Consider the following 24,014-nt stretch of genomic DNA (forward strand, 5'->3'; position numbering starts at 1 on the left):
TAAATCGAAGTGATTTGAATTAATTGAAGCGTTCTATACACATTTCGAGATCGATTTATGTAAAATTTAATTTGGCAATAATTGCAATTGCCCTTACCAATTGCAGATAAAGCTGGTTTCACATTAACCTGTTGATGACTGATTAAAATCTGTTAATTTAGGATAAATTCTAGAGCTCATCTTACGTCAACATGTTTAGTGAAGCATAGCATAACCCACCAGAATTTATAAAAGTCTGTCTATTTGGATAAATTCTGGTAGGTCATGTTATCGTTCACTAGAAATAGACAGATTAGTGAAAATCTATCTACTGTTTCGTTTCCGACTCGATTGACATTTAATAATTCGAACTAGTGAATAAAATTTTCCTAATCATCTTTATCTCTGATATGATACTTAGCTTTTCTGTCTTCAAGATTATTCTTCACTACTTGTTATTTAACTTCGATTTCAAATCTTTCTTTTCGAATTAGCATTTGTGACGAATGACAGTTACTTTAAGTAACTTACTTCCTTTAATTTTTATAATTAACATCACCTGCATTTTATTATGCTGTTTGTGAATTATTTCAACTATCAATCTGTAATTGTTTGGTCACACTTTCATAAAATGATAAAATCATTTGTTGATGACATCCCGAGCTCTGCCATTAGTGAAGGAAAGTCCAAAAAAACTGCAAATGTCAATCTTAACCCAATAGTGAACACAATAGACCAGAACAGCTTCATTTGATAGAACCTCTATTTTATTTAAAAAAAATCTGGTCTTTTAACCTGTCACAATATTCAAAATTCATCTGTTATCGATAACTAAGACAAAAATAATGAGAAGCTCTGGGTAATATGGTCATACTATATAAATGACCATATTGCATGCATGTTAAATGCATGTTTAAAAAATATGAAGTACAAGATTTGAAATCAACAGATTACAAATACTTTGATCTATGGAAGTCTGTAACACGTTAAAAATTTCGAAAATCTTTGTGTCAGCATTCTAAGAAGAAAAACTTACAGACTTCTCGAAGTGTTTACAAAAAACTACAGTGCACGACCGACACGACCTGGACGATTTTGTTGCCATTGGACAGGTAATGACCATCCGAATGGTACTATTCATGATACTATAAACCGAGCTCGCCCATTCTTCCAGGAATCCATAATTTTGGCTCAAGTGTACACTACTTGAAACATTCTCAATAAGTCCACTTTTCGTCGCTTTTTTAAATTTGCCATTTGATACAATAGAACATCTTCAAGACCGTTTGAAATGCCATCCACGATTAGAAATGCCATCCACGTTAAAAAAATCTCATACAAATGAATGAACGAAACTAAGTGAGGCTACGTCTGAAAGCACCGTATCTTGAATACAATGTATTAACTACTGATCTAGTCGAGCGATCATCTACATTGTCAAACTTTCAAAATTACACGCATTGTCGTGTTCACAAAAAATTTGCTTGCGTCAATTTTTTTTGTAACGACTCTCATTTTTACCCATTTTTGACCGTTAGACCCTGACTTTCAGCTTACCACATACCACATAAAGTCGACCACCTTAAGGGTAATATCAAAATATAATTGTTCTGACAAGACAAATTATTTAAAAATATTTCTTTCTTTAAACCCAGCACTTTGTTCCGATTATTTTAAATTCTCTCATCAAATACACAGTATACGGTTTCGATATGCACTGCTAGCATTTAATAATAATATACGAAAATCAAAATGTGAACTTCATTTTAGGAGACGTTGGAGGTGCTTGACATGTGCCATTTCGAGATGGAGGTGTGGGAAGTATGTTTACGTAGTCCGTTTTAATTAAAATTCTTTTATTTATTTGCTACATTTGAGTTAGTTTACAATAAAAGATTAAATGGGTAAATGTCGCTAAAGCGCTTGTCGAAAAATAAATTGTCACATAAATGCAGCACCAATAGCACAAGAGTATTTTTATCAATTATATCTTAAGAACATTCACTGACGACTCATAATTCATAAAAAATGAGACTAAAAATAAAAACCTTCAAACAGCCTCTGACCTCTGCTAAATTATCCGTTCATTTCCGGTGGCGGGTCAGCTACACCAAACGACGATATGAAAACGTTGACAATTGTTATTAGAAATATTCCGAGAATTGTAAAATTATTAATTTTATCAGCCTTGCATATGTGGTCGTCCTTTTTCACATCGTATCGACTGTTCATAATCAATCCTACACCGACAGCAACCTGTTCGAATTAAAAACATAATCAGTGATCGTATTCAGGGTTAAGTGATTTCCATTCTTACCTGCAAAATTAGGCTGAGCGATATAAAGACTAAGCTAAAGTAGTAGTAGGGATGGCGATTATATGATTCCAAAACGTATCTTAACTGGTTGGCATTCGCTGATAGCAGCGCTAAGTCCATCATTCCTTGGGCTGAAAACGAGAATGAAATTAATTGATTACTCAGTTCAACTACAAAGCGCTTGACGTTGCGCCTGCAACACCCTTCAAAGCACTCACCTAAAGTCTTTTTGTGTTGATACACGTTTACATCTGGTATAATTTGCGGATTACCAGCCAGCGGCTAAACGAAAACCATCCAATTAACATCAATAGTCACATTTGATAAAATTAATAAATTTTACATCAAACCCATCATAGCCTGGTGCATATCCTGGTGCATACGGAAAATTTTTATTAATGCTAGGTCGTCTACCCGACGGGACATTGCCATTTCCTCCATTATTCGGTGGATGTCCATTTTTCGGGACATCATCTCCAACACGAGGGCCGATGTCAACTGGAAAAAATCCATCATCAACTCCTGGATGGTCTTGTGGTGTGTTTGGAATAGTGTTGGTGTCCGGTTCATCATCATCGTCGTCTAATTCCGGATCTACAAAATTGTTCATGCCAATCAATTGAAAGGAGAGTCCTTTGGTTCAACAAAAACTTACGTGCAATTGGTGGATGAGGTTTTGGTATCATTTCTGTATCGAGTAATGGATCCACATCTGATTCTAGGACTGCACCATTTCTGGCATTCGAGTTCTAAAATGAAAATTGTTGAAAACTACTGGACTGAATTATATGCTGTAAAAGCATCAGCCACCCAAATATGTGTGTCTGGATTGATATGGAGAATAACGAAATATCCACAATTTTGGCAGAATTTTACCATTTTAAAGAGTTACACAGATATTGGAATCACGTATGTCTTCTCTAATAGGTAACCGTAACGTATAACCTACTAGCCAAATAATTATTTTATAGACATTCCACAGGTAGAAGAGGCAATTAACCCTTTACCTATACACAACAACAAAAATTAATTGTGAAAAAGACGGACTTTTTATACAATATTTCAATTAGCGATGCGACGTATCACTGCTTCGAAGCAGAGCTGTGCTTCCGATAGTTTTTATTGAAAATTTTACGTGGCACAGGTAACATTTCTAAATTAAACCCTTACATTGACTGAGAATTTCAGATAGGTTTGCTCACCTGTTATCGACAACATTGACAAAAAAAAGATGAGTAAATTAAATGAAGTAGTAGATTTTACTTCAGATACTAAGTGATTTTTGGATGTTTAGGCATTCATAAACATAAACAAGTGAAATAAATTTAAATAGCTAACAATTCACTATTACCATCTTGTCACAATTACTTCAAAACGTCGAATAAAAGGCAACCTCACACTTCTCAGTTTAATCATAAAAAAATGCTTAAAAAAACATAAACAAAACCATAACAATAAACTCACATATGCTTCTGATCGTCGACTCGTCGGTAAGTGACGCACATCTAGTGACGTTGCATTCACACTGGATGGTTTATCGTGAACACTGTCCACCGAAGAAGACATTAAATTGGATTTTTCGCTGTTACCATTGGTATGCGAATACTTTTGAGCGTCATCATTTCGGTGTTGATTCTTTGGAGATAGATCAGTCATATCAATACGATGATCAGCGTTCGTTGTATTTTCCATTTTCACGATATATTACTCAACGTTACAGTTCAGATGTAGTCTTTTTTATGTTTCTGTTTGTTTTTGTTTTATAATCTCGAAACACTTGTAAATCAATGTATGAATGTGCACTTGAAATCAGCATTTGATCATTATCACAGAAATAGAAGCAGTTTATAAATATAATTCACTTGCTGTCGAAATTCACTTACAGTTAATTAGGTATCGGCGTTTTCGGGTTATACTATGTACTACATTAGCAATTGTGTATATTTCAACAGTCGAAAACGAATTGTTGACGCATCAAGTTATATCCGCTAACTGGTTTTTAGTCGAGTTTTCAGTAATGTTAACTCTATAAAATTTATTCATTCGTCTTCCAGTGTTCTTTGTAGCATATACACACATACATTTCATATGGATATACCGAGCATTATGTAGTTTATAGTTAGGTAAATGAAGTAAGTATAAATGATTTCGACAATTTTGGTATTTTCCCTCAAATTTCAAACATTGAGGTAGATCGGAAGTGCCACAATATCGAATTTGGTTGAGTCAGACGACTTGACAAATAAATTTACATAGATGACACTCGCGAACTAGCGACATTTTCACTATTATAAGAATGCTATCACTAGTATTGCTAATTGAATCTGTAATTTAGTATACCTACATGTACCTCATGAGACGTATCAGACCTCAGTCATTGTTAAAAACTCATAACATGCATTATTCACATCAATAAGTGACTTGCTCTCTTAAAGTACCAGATCAACTTCAACTATGTACGAGTGGTATAATTTCTGGATCAATAGGGCGAGATACGGATTTTCTCACATTTTGTCAGACCAGCACAGTCATAGTCAATCTAGTCAATAGAGTGTTATGATGAAATAGAAGAAGATATTTTGACAAGTATCCCAAGGCAAGTTAAAATAAACTGGTCTTTTGTCCTATCTCTCTCAACGTACCACGTTGAAAGAGAAGTAAATACTTTGACAAGTACCCCAAGGCAAGTTATAATAACTAGTCTTCGGTTTTCTCCCTCTGATCATAACAGTCTATATACATCTTGATTTAGCGTAGCTGTTAGCTTTGACAATATTCGTATGATGTGAAGGTGAATGTTGAAAATATGTGAGGGATTCCCCTCACTAAAAGTGTATGTAATTAAATCGTTGAAAATCATCTTTAAGAATTCGTAAAATATCGTATAAACAAAGAATGTTTATAAAGATGCTTGATAGTACGGGTGTCATGCCTGTAGATGTATCAAAGGAATATAGTTGATTATTTGAAGGAAAAAAGAAGATTCATGCATGATTGTGATTGTATGTGAATGTAACTTCAAATATACTCAAAGTTACTGCCAATGACTGTAACATTATTCTGTGGAAGTTTTTTTTTTAAATTTATTTTCAATATTTGGACTGACAAGTGAGTAATAATATGCACTACTTTTCGAGAGGAAAAAAAATCAGATGCAAAGAGTAAACGTATTGTACATATGTAGCGATTTTCTTATCAAATGAAATGCAAAATTGTCGAACTGTTGTAAGATTAATGTTGTTTTGCTTTTCAGTTTAGTCATCACATTTTACATTTCCTTTGTTAGGAATTCTACGTTCACTACGAGTAAAACAGTTCGGTTGGGGATATTGTCCCCGTGAATTCAATTTTATTCAACGATCGTATAATTGTAACTGAGGCCTTTTTCCTTATATTTTCTACTCCCATTGTCTAGTGCACACTTTGATCCAATCCGTTTCAATTGCAATCTCGATCATCATTTTCTACGAATGTTTCGAAGCCAGAATTCTCAACATCCTTAAATAACAGTTTAATGTTCCGTTAGTCAATTTATTGTTTTAAGCCTGATATACAGAACGTACTGTTTATCATATTTCAATGAACTGAACATTTTCTGCCCTAGACGATATTTTATTGTCAAAATTAAAAATGGAAAATTCACAAAAGATTGGAAAATTGTTAATCCGAAGTAATGATAGCGGATACTGTCTAGAAATCTAGAATGTATATACCTAACATGAAAGAGATGTAAACTCTTGGAAATGTTTCCACAGTACAAAGTCAAATTTGTACAAATTTGTCGCACCGTTACTATCTTGCACATGATACATACAGCATTGTATGAATTTTCATCGACATACGAATAGAAACAGTCACATTCGCTTTTTCACTTGTTTTAATATTAGCTGAAAGTCCTAAAAAACCTTATCAGACGAATTTCGGTCAGTGTAGACAACAGCGCCTCCCTATCCCCTTAAATGTTTACAAAATGGTTGTACAAATTTTGTTGCACAAATCCTCATCTCAAACTACATTATAAATATTTAAAAAAAATATCATGCCCGCACGTTATTAAGCGGGCGTGACGCAAGTCCACTACCAAAATTTTGAAAAGATCGTTTTTTACTGGTTGCGCTTTGCAGCCTTTTTTTTCGCTTTTAAATAAAAAACATGATCTCCACTACCAAAAAAGTTTTCTTTAAAAAAATTTTGGGGGCGGCGGAGCATATTTGCAGCAACTTTTTGACTTCTCCTCCTTGGCTCCAATGACACCCAAACTGTGATATCCGGAATCTCGGAATCCATACGAGTTCAAGGAGCTATCACACGTTACTGCAGCTAAGCTTCAAAATTGGCCGAGATATTGAACTTCGAAATATTGATGTTTGAATTTTTTTTAAGCAAAATCTCTAATTATCAGATAATGCAAATCGCCTACGTTAGTTAGTTAGTTAGTTACTTAGTTAGCCATAAGGAAAAGTGGATCCAGCAACTCCTAAACGTTTCCATAGATTTTCCCGAAAATTTGGTTAATTATAGGCTAATAATAGCTCAAAGATAATAATGGAATTTTCAAAAGTTGGAAAAAAACAATATCTTGGGAGCTGGATCTAAATACAAATGCCGTATAAAAGCCAATTTGTATGTGTGTGCGTTGTTTATTTTGGTGCATGATATGCGGCGAAGTGTATTTCGATGTATTTCGTTCTTGTTGGAAATCGTGGGGATCATTAAGTATTAACTTCCACTAGGCTGGTTCCTAAAGTTTGGGATGGTAGATGATTCCTCTACGTTCTTGGTTGAGTTCTCATTTGTGAAACGTTAGAAACTGTGACTCCAATGCTTCTGGTTTAATTTAGAGATTTATTTCATAATTTTAACGCACGATCCTTATTCTTTATTTTACTTATCGACAAAAGTATATAACAAAATGAAAGTGCAATTTAAAAATCTCAGGGTGGAATTGGTCATATACCAATTTATGCAAGAATTTATCTTTATTTTTGTGCTGTATGGTTCACTATGCCATTGTTTAATAAGTTTGAAGTGTTTGGATCGTGGGACCAGGATGACAAATTTTAACTTTGTACTGTACTGCTCATTATGCCCTTGCTATGATAAATTTGAAGTGTTAGTGTCATTTTCTCATGTCTATTCATATGCATTTCTCAATAATTCATAATCGTAAATTATTAGATAAGATTTTTAGACTTCCGGAAGACGATCGTTCGTCGATTAGCAAGTTATTGAAGTGAGTGATTCGGAGAAGGTACACATTTTAGATTGAAACCTGATACTTCTGCATTTTGTTAAAATTATTTTTCCTTTATTATTGCAACATGGTTATACCTGAAAGTTTACATTGTTTACACTAGCTTTCGATTTAAACAATAAAAAGTACATAACTGAAGCACACAACAGCAATGTCATTGAAATTGCTACGATTATGAAAATAAATTTTATTGGAAAAGTCTTTGTTTCGAATTCATTTGGTGGGTGTGTCGCTGTTGCAGGATGTTTTGAGGTTGATGTTCTATGGAAAGTCCTTGTTTCGAATTCGTAAAAATGTGTCGTTGATGCAGTACTAGCGACAGTCATTACTTGGATTTCATTTGTATGTTGTGTCGTTGTTGAAATACAGTGTTTAGACCAAACTATGCTTTCAATCCAATCTATATATGATGAGACACGAACAAAAACATAAACAGACACTACACTCCAAGATTGAAGTCCTATGACCTCATCAAGCGAACTTCGATTGTCACGAATAACAGCACTTCCACCACCCTTTAAATGTTAAAGATAAACACACAGTCATATTAGTGAGTGTCTGCAGCGAATCATTATATCAATCTATAAAAATTATTCAAAATACGATCACTTACTCCAGATATTTTTGCTCTAGTACCGTTTTTGGATTCAGCACAGAAAATACTTTGCGTCTCAATATCCTTAACAGAATTTTTATGACTCTTGGAGATTTTGTATGCTTTCTTGCAGCTTATATTGGAAATGTTATTCAAATTGATTTTATGTAAAATACGGTTCTTTCGAATGTTTGTTGTACCCCAGGTGATTTGTGTTAAGGCCTCCGAAACCGACAGATCATTTGATGATAAACATGCGGGTCGCACATACTCATTGAATTTGATGGATTCATTCAGCTGATACAATTTAATGTCGGCGTATGCATAGCCTTGATTAAAATCAGGATGTGTAAATGTGTTGATAACTTTATAAGTTTTTGACTGTGCATCATCCATTTCTGTAAATAGTTCCAAATCGCCAAGAACAATAGTTGGGTCGGAACTAAAATTTTACCTTTTAAATACTTCAACTCTATTAATGTCTGACAATTTCATCTTACAAATTAGCATTCGCTATCGAAAGTACAAAGTTGTCGCTGACTAATATCCCATTGAAAAAGTGTGTGTTGTTGTGAATCGTTGCCTAAAATTGTTTGTTAGTAAAGGAATTACCAATCTACTCTTAATGCAGACATCTGCTCAACGATCAAAATTGACTCTTTTATATTTCAAATAGAATTAAATGAAGCTGCGGACACCGATCATCTTTTGGTTTGTTTGAAAATAGAACCTCTGATTTATTTCCTATTCATGTTCGGCTACTCGAGCACTGTGCAAAACGAAATTCAGTTTGCGGATCCAACCGACCGTTTGGGAGCTGCAGCAGACATATCCACGCATGACGTAAGAGTCAAAATTGTGATGGTAATTGACGATTCGCATATTTTTGTATTTTTATCGATGCAGAATATAGTTCTGAGTTGTTCTACTCATGTTATATCGCGTACGATATCACATGTATATCACTTTCGAGTTGATATCTTACCGTAGGGATGATAATGAATTGGATGGGAAGGGGGTTGGCCCAGCACCCAAGCCTCTAGTGAGCCTGTTGTGCTATTTCACAAGTCACTTGATCATATTAGGGATGATAATAAGCCGACCGAAATTGGAAATAAAGTAAAATTGACTGGCTAAGAACAAACGAGCAATTATGCTGCATTTTGTTTTGTTTAGCCTGTGGTGAAAATTCGATTACAATAGAAATTACAGCACAGTTGTCCACCTCAGCAACGCAAAATTGATCGTTTGTTCTCAGCCTTAACTTGGACGAAAAAATGGGAAATAAAAGCGAGAAAGTTGTTGTTTTGGGTCTCTATCTGGTGAAAGAATCTGACGTTTTTGGTCTGCCTGAATATAAAATTGTTTCTCTCAAAAACTCCCCTCTCATAAGCGCTAAAATCTAAACTTTGCAATTAGATTAAATGTGCTTTTTTTGTGTAGTGAGGTGACACTACGACAAGTTTAAACAGTTATTAGTTGATTTCGTAGATAAGGGTCAATTTAGAATGAGAACTTTGTTATCCTCTTCTTAAATGAGTTCTTTCCATTATCCGAAATATTTCCAACAACGTTTCCGTTTACGTGTCGCTGAAGACGGCTAAATGTACAACAAGAATACAGTACCGAACTGGCTCGAAAAAGCCCATCGGGAGCTCCATGCAACTCAATTTAAAAAGGCCCACAAACTAAAAATTCTCATACAAAAATCCAAAAACCCATCGGGAATCCCCCGAATTCACCTTATGGCCAGTCCGGGCCTGCAAGAATAACTATCGGAGACTGATAATTTCAATTTCATTTCAATTCTTTTGATAAAATTATTCACATCTCTTTAGCTACTAGCACAAACGTATACACTTTCATTATTGCCAAAATGGAAATTTAGAAGCCGAGGTTGTCAATATATCGTATTGTACATTTTTCAAACGCTTTGTGTACATACTGTCTCACCAGCAAAACTGTCTATAAACCTGTGTAATAGTGCTTGTAGTTAAAGAGTTGTAAAAGAATCAATTCCAAGATCATTTTGTGAAAAGCATGATTTTGTGATTTATTTCGTGCTACTGTTACCATAAATGGAAATTCTTTTGGGGCAGCATCTTCGCCTTGATGGTATTGCATTGGAAACATCTTTCGATATTCAGCACATTCTAAGAAACACAATTTCAAATTGAAAAACACTAAAAATTAGTTCACTCGACTAAAGTTTTACATACTCTTTTGAGATACGCGCATTCCAGAAACGAGTACATTCAAAAGTAACAGGTCAAGAATCAATATTAATTTCATTGTAGTTATTTATGTCGATGAAAAGTCATCCGTTGTACCCTCCTAGAGAATTGACGATCTACTAATCACTGGAAAACGGACGTACTTAAAATGTAATATCGCTTGAGCTTAACATAAAATTTCCCATATATGTAACAAAGACCACACCGACAATAGTTGAATCATGTAGCTGATAAATGTTATGATCTGTAATATCTATAATATCGTAACGCCACTCGTCATCAGTTTCTGTTATCGGAAAGTGATATATTAAATATCGAATTTTATTGTCGATGGAAAATTGCTATGGAACCTATGTGGCCAGCATTGGTGCGTTGACCGAAGTGAATATTTATTATTATCCATTTATTTCAAGAAAAAAATATAAAGGTCACAGTTTCCTTTCTCTGATTATTACATAAAAAAAACATTAAGTGAATATTTAAAGTAATAGATTTTGAATGGTTGATTGACTGTATTGGTTCAATGCAATGTGACACTTTAGCAGTGATTTAATCACTCCATTCGGGCTGCCACAAGCGGAAGTACTTGATAAGGCTTATGATGTGTATTATGACACATGGCCTGTGGCCTCGTGTCATAATTACACATCTGTAGTCTAATAAAAGTACTTCGCACTCGATGTGATAAATAACTATTAAACAACTCAGCATCATAACCAGAGCGAATCATTTTGACAGAAAAGTATTTAAACGCATATGAGAATTTTCTTACAAATACTGCAGGGTATACATACTCTATTTCGACTTAAGCCCATACAAAATAGGTATATGGCGAGGGATGATTCTTTTGAAAATCCACCTATCAAAATCGGACCCACTTCGTCTGGGATGGATATATGGCATGTTCTTTTGTAACATTTTCGTGCATGGTATTTTTTCAATACAAAATAAAGATATTTTAAACATTGGAAATGATTTAAAAACTATTTCTAATTGATAAATAAAGATGAATCTTCATATTGAGACAAAAAAAATGTAAAGTATTATGAAAAAACTGCCAAGTACAACGAAATCAAGCGTCGTTCCGAACGTTTCTAAAATGAGAAAAATTGTATGCAGGCATCGAGGGCAAAGATGTTTTCTTATGGTATCATAATAAAATGTGAACCATTACTTAATTTAAAAATTAAAAGAAGGGCAAAACTTCATTTTCATCACGTATTAAGTTAAATTTGATTGTGAAATAATTATAAAATAATTAAAAATATCACCGTTCCGAACGTTTCATTAGTAAAAAATTTTAAAATGTCATACCGATAGTCAACAAGCTTTCGCACAAAACGCTCCTAAAGTGCATTAAATTGGTATACAAATATCGCTTTGTGCGCTATGTTACATTAAAAACAAAGGATTTATGACACCAAATACCGGTATCAACCAAAAATCGGCTACAAATTTCTGTAAAATACCGGTAACAAACAAAAATGTGGTGCGGATACATTTTAGTAAGTTCTCACTGAGCGTGGAAACTGCCATATACATGGTTTGAAAGATCTTTGCCAGTAGACCTCAAAACAGGCCTCACACAGTCTCGAACCACACCTGGTTGCTGGTGGAAGATCTCCGAAGTTGGAAAAATTGTGTTTTTTATCCGAATTTTTTGGCCGTTATAAATAATCGTTCCGGGTGAGAGTGGGCTCGTTGGAAAGCTGAGCTTAAGTACTTTCGGGTCATGCATAGTTTGATCAGATTCATTGATATATGTTTCCAAAAATTTGCAATAAAAATTTTCAAAATCTGTGTGAACTTTAGACAGGTCTGGGCTGGTACTGTTGACGCTTATTCTAAAAAAAAGGTTAGCAGAGAAATGCTAACAAATCAGTCTAATGAACTAGGAAAAGTCATAAAATTTCGAGAATAAAAAAGAACTCAAGATATGTTTTTACTTTTGTATCCGTTTAGTTCGTTCCATTCGTTCCACATGCATATCATCACATAGGATTACCGGGTGTCGGGGAATCTCGCACACGCGATCATAGTATGCGTCCTTTTACGACATGTAACGAAAAGTCATGACTGTGCGAGATTCACCACTTAGAGGTGAATCTCGCACACCATGAATTTGTGTGGTGTGCGAGATTACCCTACCCCGATTACCGACTCTTTTTAAATTTCTTCCACTTCAAATGTACGAGTAGTGACTGTCTTTGGAACAAATAAAATATCAAACCAATATTAGTCAAACGCACAAAAACCTTAATTATTGTGATGGTTGTATATTTAATTAGAAGCTTCTTTAAGTGCGGCTAACAGAAAAACTCTCAATTTCAAACTGACACTGAATTTCTTAAATACTCTGGAGGATTGTTGGTGATCATCATAATCCAGCCACTGAAAGGTTGCATGGTTGTTTCGTCCCGTTTCACCGAGTAACCCATATGACCAGTTAAAATGGCACCTGTGTATTCCCTTTCGTCTTCTTGAGCAAATTCGTCGTGAATTTTAATCGGAACGTGTACAACTCCTGACGTTATTTTGTTTGTTTTCATTTCTAGCCAGGGCAGCGAGGAAGTATCTCTAAGTGCTTCGTCATTGCCGCGCCATTTACCCGCAAGGTTAAAAGCACTGAAAGTAGTTATCCATCCATTCAAAGTGGTTTCGTTGATTTTCGCGCAGATAACATCGACGATTTTATAGTCAATGCGAATTGCATCCTTCCAGAAGACTGCATCTGGTCTGTTTCCACTTTTCACATTCAAAAATTCGTCCAATATGCGTCCTAGCATAGACGACCATTGAAGCATAATAGTTTTTCCTTCCACTTCGAAAGTCTTTAACCGTTTCACTCGTTCGCGAATATCCTGCCAATCACCTACTGTCCCTAAAATGGTCGCCTTAGGAATACCACAAATGATTCCCCACAATTCATAGTCGTAATAGTTTTGTAGCGTTGCCATGATTGCAACGCTAGCGGTTAGCTTATCATTCTCGGTTGTGGTTGTAAAATTCGGTGAAATCCAGTCGAAAACATTATGGTCGGTGTTCTCCACAATCAATCCAGTGATTTGTTGAATGAACTCACGAATATCCACTCGGTCGATTCGGGAACGGAATTTTACCACCAAATCCTTTTTCCCTTGAAAGTTGACAAACTTGGTACGAAGTTGCTCTGCATTGGCATTGACATACAGCGAAAATTGTACCATAATCGCTGTCCAGACGTCATCGGGGCGGATAATGACATTGTGATGTTGCTGATATGCGTAAAAAACGGTGTCCACGAATCCCGCTGTTCTTGTCCAGGAAATGGAGTCGGGAAATTCGGTTGAAAAATTCGTAGCGCCTAGCTTAACCGTTCCATTGAGTTGACGGTACAAATTCGAATGTTCTGCTAGGTGTTTAGCTGGACTGGCACTTCTATCGGCGTTCGCAATATTAACCTTTTCAGGTTTCACACCATCATACCAGTTAAATGTTAAAGAGGTTTCATTTATTGTGGAGTGTAATTGTACAGCATTGGCGATAAAGTAACCGAACAATACCACACTAATCGTCTGAGGTCTAGCCATTTATTGCTCACAATTTTCTCACTTTTTATTAGCGACTATCACCAACAAACAATAAATTTGAAATGAATTAATTAATGTTAAACGAGGGTCATCGTTGACCAGCGAAAGAGCATCTCCATTGGTTGTTTTTTTCTTTTCTTTGCAATATCGAAATATCAGGCGTTTGAGTGCTTTTGAATTCTCTCTCGTAATGTGGTTGGTGATGATGATTCACCTACACAATTTGACGATTCTTCAATATGATAACGATGTCTACCTCTATGGTCGGAGCACAAAATTGCTAGTTTAATAACAAAATCATTCAAGAGATTTTTACCAAACCGATGACGAAGCTCTTTTACCACGCAGATATGTGTTTTCATTTATTTACCAATTTTTTTTTTATTGGTTTTTATTCAGAGGTCCCACTCAACTGACACTAGTAGAACGAATTTCTTCAACGGTATTCTTGAAGCTTCTAAGACTTTTGGCGCCAATTATTTTCGAATACGTTATACAAACAAAATCTGATGCTGACGTCAGATGCTAACAATGTCTCTAAAACACTTTACTAAGGCCACGGCAGAGTAAAGTAACCCAGGCAAGAGCAGTCGATTTTGAAATCAAATGCATGATACGTAAACGATTATAACGGGATTAAGAGTCAATTTGCCAAAACTTCGACCAAGTTGTATGAAACATGGAAACAAGCCATCGGCGATTTTTGAAGGGTATACAGTAATTGAATCAGGGGACCCTCCTGAGTCATTTGCAACAAAAAAAAATCCTCGAAGTAATTATGTTTTCACGCCAGAAATCATAAAAAATTGTACTGAGTGAGGGTGACCAAAATAGTTTTTGTTGCATATCACCAACAATGTGTAACGCATTGATGTGAAATTATGGTGGTTGGCAGAGGTGTTGAGGACGCATATGTTGACCTTTAAAAAATATCGAAATTTTTTCGTGTATGTAGTGCAGTAGCTATTTTAAAGGAAAAAATTCCAACTTTTGGAGAGTGTTTACAAAAAACTACAGCGATAGAATTGGAAGATATGGGTATCGTTGCGTAGGTAGTGACCTCTACTATCCATGACACCATGAACCTACCGCGGCACGACTTTCGTTGAGCTTCTATTTTGATTGAAGTGTACTAACACAAAAATTCTGTAGAATTCTAATTTTTTTTTCGCCTCTATTTTAATTTTTCTGACGTATGAGACAATTTTAAGTCAGGGCTGGAGTTACTGCCACCTTACGCTTCGGGAAATTTCGCTCAGGATTTTTTAAATTTTTTTAAAAATTAAAATAGAGGCGAAAAAAAAATTAGAATTCTACAGAATTTTTGTGTTAGTACACTTCAATCAAAATAGAAGCTCAACGAAAGTCGTGCCACGGTAGGTTCATGGTGTCATGGATAGTATAGGTCACTACCTACGCAACGATACCCATATCTTCCAATTCTATCGTTGTAGTTTTTTGTAAACACTCTCCAAAAGTTGGAATTTTTTCCTTTAAAATAGCTACTGCACTACATACACGAAAAAATTTCGATATTTTTTAAAGGTCAACATATGCGTTCTCAACACCTCTGCCAACCACCATAATTTCACATCAATGCGTTACACATTGTTGGTGATATGCAACAAAAACTATTTTGGTCACCCTCACTCAGTACAATTTTTCATTATTTCTGGCGTGAAAACATAATTACTTCGAGGATTTTTTTTTGTTGCAAATGACTCAGGAGGGTCCCCTGATTCAATTACTATATACCCTTCAAAAATCGCCGATGGCTTGTTTTTAAGTTGTTCGAAGTTTTGGCAAATTGACTCTTAAGGTCCCTCCTTTGAATGTCGTTTCGTCGTCTGAATTTCAACCTTTGTACAACACAAAAGCAAAATGAAGAGAAAATTTCATGTCATCCCGTACATAACTGTGACCTGGGCGCCGATTCTCGAAACATTCGTAACTTGACAGTTCTTATGGGATTTTATACATGTCAAATTACGAATTCTTAGTGTTACGAATGCTAGTAGAATCTACGCCGGGCGACGATTCTCGTATTTTCGTAATGCAAATATTCGTAACGAGACAGTTGAGTATTTAAAATCCCAAAAGAACTGTCAAATTATGAATTCTTAAAGTTACGAACGCTACGAGAATCTACGCCATGGGCGCCAATTCTCGTTATTTTAAGAATTTGTAACTTGACAGTTATCCCCTTAATGCTAAAAGCGGTCCAGACGATTCGTAACTTTTAAGGTGACAACTGTCAAGTTACGAATTCTTACAATTACGAACGGCATGAGAATCTACGCCGTGTCTTTATAAAAACCAAATTATCAATTTGATATTTTTTTTTATCGTCTCAAACGCTAATTTTTCTCGTTTTTGTTCTGGCCACATGAGCTAGATGCATTTTATGCATTTTCAGAAATTTGTGAATTGATATTCCGAATAAGCCCTGTTTGATAACTGTATGACTGGGGAAAACCCACAGCTTAGAGCTTATCATTTTTATATTTTGTTTTCGTCTTTCTATTTCGAAAATCCCATTTACAGTTAGGCGTCATTCGTAAAAGACGTCCGCCTTAGTGTTGTACAATAAAATAGTGACCCCAATTTTGTAAGGTAATTTTGCACATGGTAGTGAGTGAGTATGGAAAATTGAGTTGAAAAACGGTAGACTTTTATGAACGACACCGTAGTCGGTAGTAAGATCGTTTCACAAAAAACAATTAAATGGCATAACTGGCTATAACTTGTAATTAAAATTTCAACCTGTTTAACCTTTGGAGACGGCTAGTCGTCTGTTATCACAGACGTGTTATCATAGAAAAAGAAATGCGTATAGATTCGCTAGTAAAGATTTTTGTGCTTTGTAAGAGACTTTTGTAATTTCCGTACCTCAGGTTTGTTAACATCTTAAATGTAACCGGAACAAAAAGAATTTTCATTTCGAGCACTTTATCAGCACTAGTAGGGAGAGAAACATTTGTTTCCAGTGTATACTTACCACAATTGGAATTGCAGTTTTCACAGTAAAATTCGTTGATATCAACCATCAAGTTCGCATCTGAAACGAATGAGGAAGTCATCATCCTCGAACAATTGAAAGAATGACAATTTATGTCACAAAAATGCACGGAGATTTATTCTCTATTTTCCCGGGTACATTCAATCGAAATATTTATTTGTTATAAATGCCAAATCGCCAGTGTTGGGCTCGTTGGACTCGATATATTTAAGTAATTTTTCAAAAGCTGCAACAAGAAAAGTTTTCACATTAATTTCCCGAACCAATCATACTCAGACATTACGGCAATTCTTACCGTTTCGGTCCTCGGTATCCATCAACATTTTTAAAATCTTGAACTCATCGTTGACGATAATCTGCTTGAGTATTCCACTTACGGGTAGGTTATCACGGACAAAGTTTTCACTTAAAATTTTCAACAAATCTTTCAACATTTCGCTGTCGAGTAGACCGAGTAGTTTGCTGAATGCAGTCTCTTCAATCATCTGAAGCAACAGAGAAAATTCACTTTAGTTTCACCGACATATCAAATGGTTGATTGGATTGAAAGGAATGTACGAACCTTCAGATACGAATATTTTTGCCGATCATCGGATAATTCCCTCCAAGCTCGGTAAAACTGTGCACTCGAATTGGGAGGCTCCAATGGAATCACTGTCACAATCTTATCGGCCGAAGCATTGGACATTTGATCAGCAACAATTTTGAATGCCTCATTTTCTTCGTCTTTGGATTTTTTATCGGGCGGAGTGCAGTTGTTGGTCGGCAGTGGCTCATTAATTTGGATTCGGCGCAACGGTTTCTGGAAAGTGAAAGATATTAAAATCGTTCGTTAAAATGTGACAAAAATGACGTCACCTTTGATCGTAAATGTGGCGGTTTTTGTATGAATGAAACATCCTTCACGGACGAATCAAGTTTCGACCACGATAAAAAGTTCGTATTGGATGGTAACTGAGATAGATCTAAATGCGAGAAAGAAAAAATGTAAAAGTTTTCACAAACAGAGAAATACGTAAGGGGAACTACAATTACTTTTGCCTGCGATGCGTTGTGATAGTCTTTGATTGGCTCGAATAGCGTCCGCATTTTTTGGATCTAATTTAATAACTTCTTTGCAGTCGCTCAATGCCAAATCGAAATTACAAAGGACTTCGTTGGCTTGCATTCGTCTGTAAAATCCTTTTACCAGTTTGGGATCTAGCTGAACAGCCTTTGAACAATCGTCAATACAATCGGCGTATCTTTAATAACAAAGAACAAAGTCATCAGCCACCACATTACTTGTAACAGATTTCAACGACTTACTGTTCCAATTTCAGAAAGCAGAGCGCACGGTTACTGTAAAACACTGGATCCTCTTTCATCTCGATGGCTTTAGTGTAGTGCTGAATGGCCGTTTTGTAGTCATTGTTTTTGACGGATTTGTTGCCCAAATCTTTGTATGAACTTGCATCCATTGCAGTTGTGGACGAGACACCATTTTGGTTTGGCTCTGCCGTATGGGCTTCAGACTGTTTCGGGTGTCCATTGCTAATTACATTTTGGTTATGACTTCGGATGGGATACGCATTCTGTAATCGAAAATATTGAATTCAATGTTAGGCTGAACTAAACAAATGTTGAGACTAGGGGAAATGACTTGAACTTTTTGTTCATTCAGAGGAAAATGACATAACTGAAAAAACTCATCTGCTATTATCGATCCAACATGCCTCACACTATCAGTCATATTTCAAGTAAAATTTCCCACTTGGAAAACATTGAATTTACGACGAGAAAGATTTTCCTGGAAATTAACACCCTTAAAAACCGAAGGATTGACAAACTCTTTTCACTGCAAAATTGTCAATAAATTTGAATGACTTGCAGTTTAAACGATTTTGGGCCCAATATCTGAAAAGTATTTGGTGGTATAAACCAAGTAGCTGAAGTTGACTTATAAGAGGGTACTGGTCTGGTACTCATTGTATTGATAGAAAAGGGTGGTATACTACTACTATGATAGTACTGAGAAGTCCAGCTGGAGCCCAAAATTCTAAACTTATAAAATATTTGGCACTCCTGTGCAACACAATAAACGATTGGGGCAAAGAAAGCAAAACGATAAATGAGAACAGACCTCCAAGATTCTACCAATCAATATTCATAATTCATATTCCTGTTCATGAACAATAAGTAGGTAAAGTATAAGAGTTACAATAACAATGGCAAGAACTAACCTCATTTTTCTTTGTCTGGCAATTTGGCGACGATTTTCGTTTGATATCTTTCTCCCATTTATGCAATTCACTGATTGTGTTCGCAAGTCCTTGAGAGTTCTCCTTTATTTGTTGTTGTAATTCAAATTGTTTTAACGAAGCCATTGTTTATTGGAAAACGATTCAGAAAAAATTCATTCTACAAAGTTCTTGAGTAAATTATTTTTTTGTTTATTTATTTGACACTTTACTTCACTGTGATACGCGCCATCTCGAAACAATAATACAAAACGACGTGTGAGGCTGTTAAACCAAATTTCTTTAATAAAAAGTGTGCGCAACTTTGTTAGTTGCAGGTTCAAAAAATTTGGGCATAGCACTGGCTTTTAGAAGCTGATCTAAAATTTAATCTAAAAAAAATCGTTGATTTTTGGGGAAATAAAGTAGGAGGACTTTGAAACATGAGTTCTGCTGCTGTAGGAATATTTCCGTTTTCAAGTTAATTCTTAACTAGATAGACTGAAAGAAGAGGAGGACACTCAAGAACAAAATTTCTCTTCTAATTCACTAGAAAATATTCTCACCACACCTTCATGATCGACTCAGAGATGTTGTAACATGTTTTTATGAACCCATGTTATAAGCAGGAAATCAGCAGGATCGGTGGATGGAAGATCTACAATCTATTCTGTGTTGTAGTAGAATTTCAAAAATAACCAGTAAAACAAATTTTGCAGTGCAACATCCATAATTTTAATATCAATTTCAGCGACCGTCTATCTACTTGTCCGGGTATACCAAAATTGCTCGTGACGACCCTTTTAACTTTTTTGAATATTCAGTATACCGAGGACGAAGCCTATTAATTCTTTAGGTTTCATCAGCAAATTGATGATGCCAAATCTATTACTTCATTATTTTAGACATGCATTTTGCTATTATCCGACCAAATACGTTAAAGTTGTAGATCCCAACTTTAACAGTATGTCTAAATTTCACAAATTCCACAAAAAATATGATAGCTGAGCAAGACAAACCTATTCCCAACAGGAAGAAGGCACCACTCACGTTTATTATAGTAATACTATGAAGTGAATTTGTTTGCTCCGGATAATCGTCGAATAATGTTTTCATCTCTTGTGGCGTCTGTAATATATCGGTCTCCCATTTATGAATGATTCCATGCTCTTGGTATCTGTGGAAGAACATAGGGTTACATTTTCGTGCCTTGGACATAAATTACGGCATTTTTCTCGTAATTTAGTCCCTCAGCATGAACACTTGTATACGCATCTGTTGTGGACGTTTTATTTTAGTCACTTACGTGTATCACCCTGACTTCGTTCGGGATACAACTCGCGAAATTGTTTAATGTATTAACCTCCACAACAGATACGTAAATATTTCTTGTCGAAAGCATACAAAATTCAATTGGAAAATCGCCTGTTGAAAATTAGGCTAAGAAATCAGGGCCCAAAACGCCCAAAACTGTGACTACAGTTCTTCCAAAGAAAAAAATTGATATATAATAGGCCTTAGAATAGAAAATTTTTAATTAAAAACACTTTACTTGTATCACGGCAGAGTAAAAGTAACCCTGGCAGGAGCGGTTCATTATTGAAACGTCAAATGAGGGACCTAATACACTGTATGAAAATGAACTCAAATGAACACTGACATAAGTTGAAAAATTTAATTCGCAAAAAACATGCGGCTACTAAATTATTCAGGTCCCTAGTCAAACAAGCGCTCCTGCCTGGGTTACTTTTACTCTGCCGTGCTTGTATACCTTCGAATGTGATAGTTAAATAATTTGGTGTATGGCGAATATTTCTGAAACGCAAATCCAGTGAAGTGGTTGGTTATACATCTCTTGAATGTTCGATAAATCGGCAATAAATCGAGATCGTTTTGGAATTTACGCAACGAAACATAATGTTCCGTTATGCGGGCCTCGAATATAGCGCATTTCTGTTCGACTATCAATTGTCTACGATACTCCACGTTTTCGCCGTACACTATGGATCGATTTCCCAATTCTCTATGGTCGGCATTGGCCGATTCACGAAGCGGTATCATGGTACTTTCATCGAAATATGCGTTACAGATGTACAGGTCTATTGCATATAGAATGGGAGGATATTACTGTTTATGACACATGAATCTCAAGCAAATGTACCATGGTCCACTACTTGTCTGATTGTGTTGATCGGTTTGTCGTAACTCGGTTTAGCCAATCTTGATGCATAAATTGTCGTGTAGCATATACCCAACCACAGAGATAAAAGAATCCAGCTGTAGAGAATGTCATTGTGACACCATGTGGAGGGGGAAACTACGCGGGCAAATAGATGGGACAAGATTTGCTCGCGTAGTTTTCCCCTAGCACATGATTCAAAACAGTAGATTTTTTTTTCAATCACTGGGACCATGTGAAGGTTGCATTTTCTACGTTGCAATTTGGCAACGGGCTACCCACATATATTCGTTTGTTCCTAATTTAGGAATGACAGCACTACATAAGTACCTTGTTCTAAGTGAAGGATGGGTAACACAACATACTCTGTTCCATGTGATAGATGGGTAAAACGCTTTTCTGATTGAACGCTGTCCAAGTTTGGGTCACTACACTAACTGAATCAGTATTCTGACAGGATCAGTACGTTGACAAAAGGCATTTTTCGTTTTTCTTTCTGTTTTCATTTTCCTTTTTTGGTCTTTCGTTGTGTCGGGTTTTCTTTTTTTGGATCAGTGACCGTGCAGTTTTGTTAGTGTCAGTGTCAATGTTTTTAGTTTGTGTTTTTAGTTTTTGCGGTTTCTGGTTTTGTGTGAAATTTGAGTGGTTTTCGTGTGAAGGCGAGTGAATTTTGTGTGGAAGCGAGTGAGATGATCCGTGCGTGAGCTGGTGGGTGAGTGAGTTTTAGTTTGTTTTTCCGTAGAGTTTTTGTTGCGTCTTTGTTTTTTGATTGAAATGAATTTTCTCTTTGTTGTGCTACGTTTTGTGGGTACATTTTCATAGTAGCTTTTCGCTAAGTTTCGAAATTTCCATCGAAAGGTGGCAGAACTTTTATTGTAAATTTTCAAATTACTAGTTCAATCAGAAAATTTACTGCTGTCTCGTGTAACGGACCAGTGGAAACGACTGAAGATGGTTACACCACGCTAACCTCTGACCGACACTGTATCCGGAAGTCGAAACAGCATTTTATCTCCACTTCCGCTTCACGCGATCCATGGGAAAGGGAAGAGTAATTATGCCCTATTTGTTTGTTTTGGTGTATTCGTTTGAATTTAATCTTTTCTGCGTATAAGATAACACCACCCCTGGAATTAGTATGTTTTCCAGGTAAAATAAAGTTTTGTACCTTCGGAATATTTAATGAGACTTGTTCAACGACAGTGACGATCGATTAGGCCGGGTATGGTGTGGAAGAATAGGTTGAGTAATTACTGATATGGCAATGTTGGAATCAGCAAATGGAAATGGAGTCTTGTGTCACTGGCACAAATATTTTGGATGAAGATGCTCTTATTACAGACTAACGTATCCATAACACAATGGTAAATGAGGAGTTCAGTCGTTACCTATTTCTTAATTTTACTTTTTATGTTTCCAAGATTGCCAGTAATTCTCTCCAGTAATGCTGGCTGTTTTTCCGCTTTTGCTGTGAAATTTTCTGTGTGTGAGTGTCTCGTGTAAAGTCTTACCTCATCAAAATAATTTTAACCGAAAGCTGATCGTTAGGAAAACGCGTAACCGAATGTGATGTCGCTGCGCTAATTGTTTCAATGACTGTAACTGCAAAGTTGACGAAAGCTGAAGTGCTCCCATTCAACTGTGACTCTATTTTGGCAACGACATTCAACGAAACAATGTACCACAAGAAGAAGAACAAAACCAGCAACCAAACGTATGCGTGTAGAGTAGTGTAAATAGCTGTGGCTTCATTCAATTTCATCGGTTTGGGCACTAACAAAACGAGACATTGATCTTCGTAAAATGTGGACAAATCGAAACGTTTGTATGTATCCTCAATAAGCCAAAGAGCACACATAGACATGTCACTGTCTCGACTCGCTAGATCGTCCAAGATCGCCACGTAGGGGTTGTATTTCACCAGCGAAAAATCTCGAAACTTGAACGTTTTATTCCAGTTTTTTGTCATTTCTTGAACGAAACGAAATTCGGTTCCGTCCATCTTGTTAATAAATCTGAAACAAAGGAGAAGTTTCTATTCGGATATTCTAATTTGTAATTTTCTGATTGATTCTACGTTTCGTTTTTCACGTTCAGTTGTGGATATATTGTGTATGGCATACAGTTGAACAAACTAATCCGAAAATTTTCTCGCTGCTGATTCGTATCGACGGCAGGATGTAATAACTGTTTTGGAACGTAGGACAACGGTTTGTTTCTCAGATCATCGTTCCCTAAAAGATCTTTAATAACCACCATTGACTCATAGACTCTCTCTCTATCATCAAATTCTAACACGTAACCGAAGAGTGCATTTTCAATCAGAAATTTTCGGATCATATCTTCGAAGATGGAATGGGTTGTATAATTCGATCGGTTCTCGAAGTGTAAATAAATTTTCGTGAAGGGAAAAAATTGCTTCACAGAACCTCGTTCTAATCGAAGAATTCTTTCGACATTTTCTATGTTATTGGAGAAAATAAGAAATGTTTCACACTGCGCTTCATTGTCAGTTCTAATGTCCCGGAATTGTAAAGCAGTATGTGACCAAACACGAACGGGTACATTGTTAGGCGTGATCAAGGCGATTCGTGTCCCACGCGTTGTATCAACAACGATTTGTAAGCACTCTTGTCCATAAGGATATTC

General features: G+C 35.9%; 4 protein-coding genes across 5 annotated transcripts; all 4 read right to left on the reverse strand.

Moving 5' to 3' along the window:
* Positions 1 to 1,818: 1,818 nt before the first annotated feature.
* On the reverse strand, positions 1,819 to 4,342 carry LOC119080491. The gene is made up of 6 exons (XM_037188884.1): positions 3,761 to 4,342; positions 2,952 to 3,045; positions 2,640 to 2,890; positions 2,515 to 2,578; positions 2,297 to 2,427; positions 1,819 to 2,235 (listed from the first exon to the last, which is right to left on the reverse strand). The coding sequence occupies exons 1-6, from the start codon at positions 3,986 to 3,988 to the stop codon at positions 2,056 to 2,058; spliced, it is 948 nt and encodes a 315-aa protein (XP_037044779.1). The 5' UTR covers positions 3,989 to 4,342; the 3' UTR covers positions 1,819 to 2,055.
* A 3,242-nt stretch (positions 4,343 to 7,584) lies between these two features.
* Positions 7,585 to 10,525, reverse strand: LOC119080478 (chymotrypsin-like protease CTRL-1). Of its 2 annotated transcripts, XM_037188859.1 has the most exons (5): positions 10,365 to 10,525; positions 10,219 to 10,298; positions 8,646 to 8,728; positions 8,164 to 8,587; positions 7,585 to 8,065 (listed from the first exon to the last, which is right to left on the reverse strand). In XM_037188859.1, the coding sequence occupies exons 1-5, from the start codon at positions 10,435 to 10,437 to the stop codon at positions 7,622 to 7,624; spliced, it is 1,104 nt and encodes a 367-aa protein (XP_037044754.1). In that variant the 5' UTR covers positions 10,438 to 10,525; the 3' UTR covers positions 7,585 to 7,621. The 2 variants fall into 2 exon arrangements, with proteins under 2 accessions (XP_037044754.1, XP_037044755.1); XM_037188860.1 differs by lacking the exon at positions 8,646 to 8,728.
* A 6,531-nt stretch (positions 10,526 to 17,056) lies between these two features.
* LOC119080462 (RNA polymerase II-associated protein 3) lies at positions 17,057 to 19,422 on the reverse strand. The gene is made up of 7 exons (XM_037188834.1): positions 19,190 to 19,422; positions 18,276 to 18,541; positions 18,003 to 18,211; positions 17,826 to 17,932; positions 17,530 to 17,769; positions 17,263 to 17,452; positions 17,057 to 17,193 (listed from the first exon to the last, which is right to left on the reverse strand). Exons 1-7 carry the CDS (start codon positions 19,331 to 19,333, stop codon positions 17,108 to 17,110), a joined length of 1,242 nt encoding a protein of 413 aa, XP_037044729.1. The 5' UTR covers positions 19,334 to 19,422; the 3' UTR covers positions 17,057 to 17,107.
* A 652-nt stretch (positions 19,423 to 20,074) lies between these two features.
* Positions 20,075 to 23,415, reverse strand: LOC119081103. The gene is made up of 4 exons (XM_037189843.1): positions 22,877 to 23,415; positions 21,348 to 21,463; positions 20,958 to 21,285; positions 20,075 to 20,363 (listed from the first exon to the last, which is right to left on the reverse strand). Exons 1-4 carry the CDS (start codon positions 23,365 to 23,367, stop codon positions 20,075 to 20,077), a joined length of 1,224 nt encoding a protein of 407 aa, XP_037045738.1. The 5' UTR covers positions 23,368 to 23,415.
* Between the last annotated feature and the right edge of the window lie 599 nt (positions 23,416 to 24,014).

The sequence above is a fragment of the Bradysia coprophila genome, unplaced genomic scaffold (genome assembly GCF_014529535.1).
Source record: "Bradysia coprophila strain Holo2 unplaced genomic scaffold, BU_Bcop_v1 contig_350, whole genome shotgun sequence".
NCBI lineage: Eukaryota > Metazoa > Arthropoda > Insecta > Diptera > Sciaridae > Bradysia > Bradysia coprophila.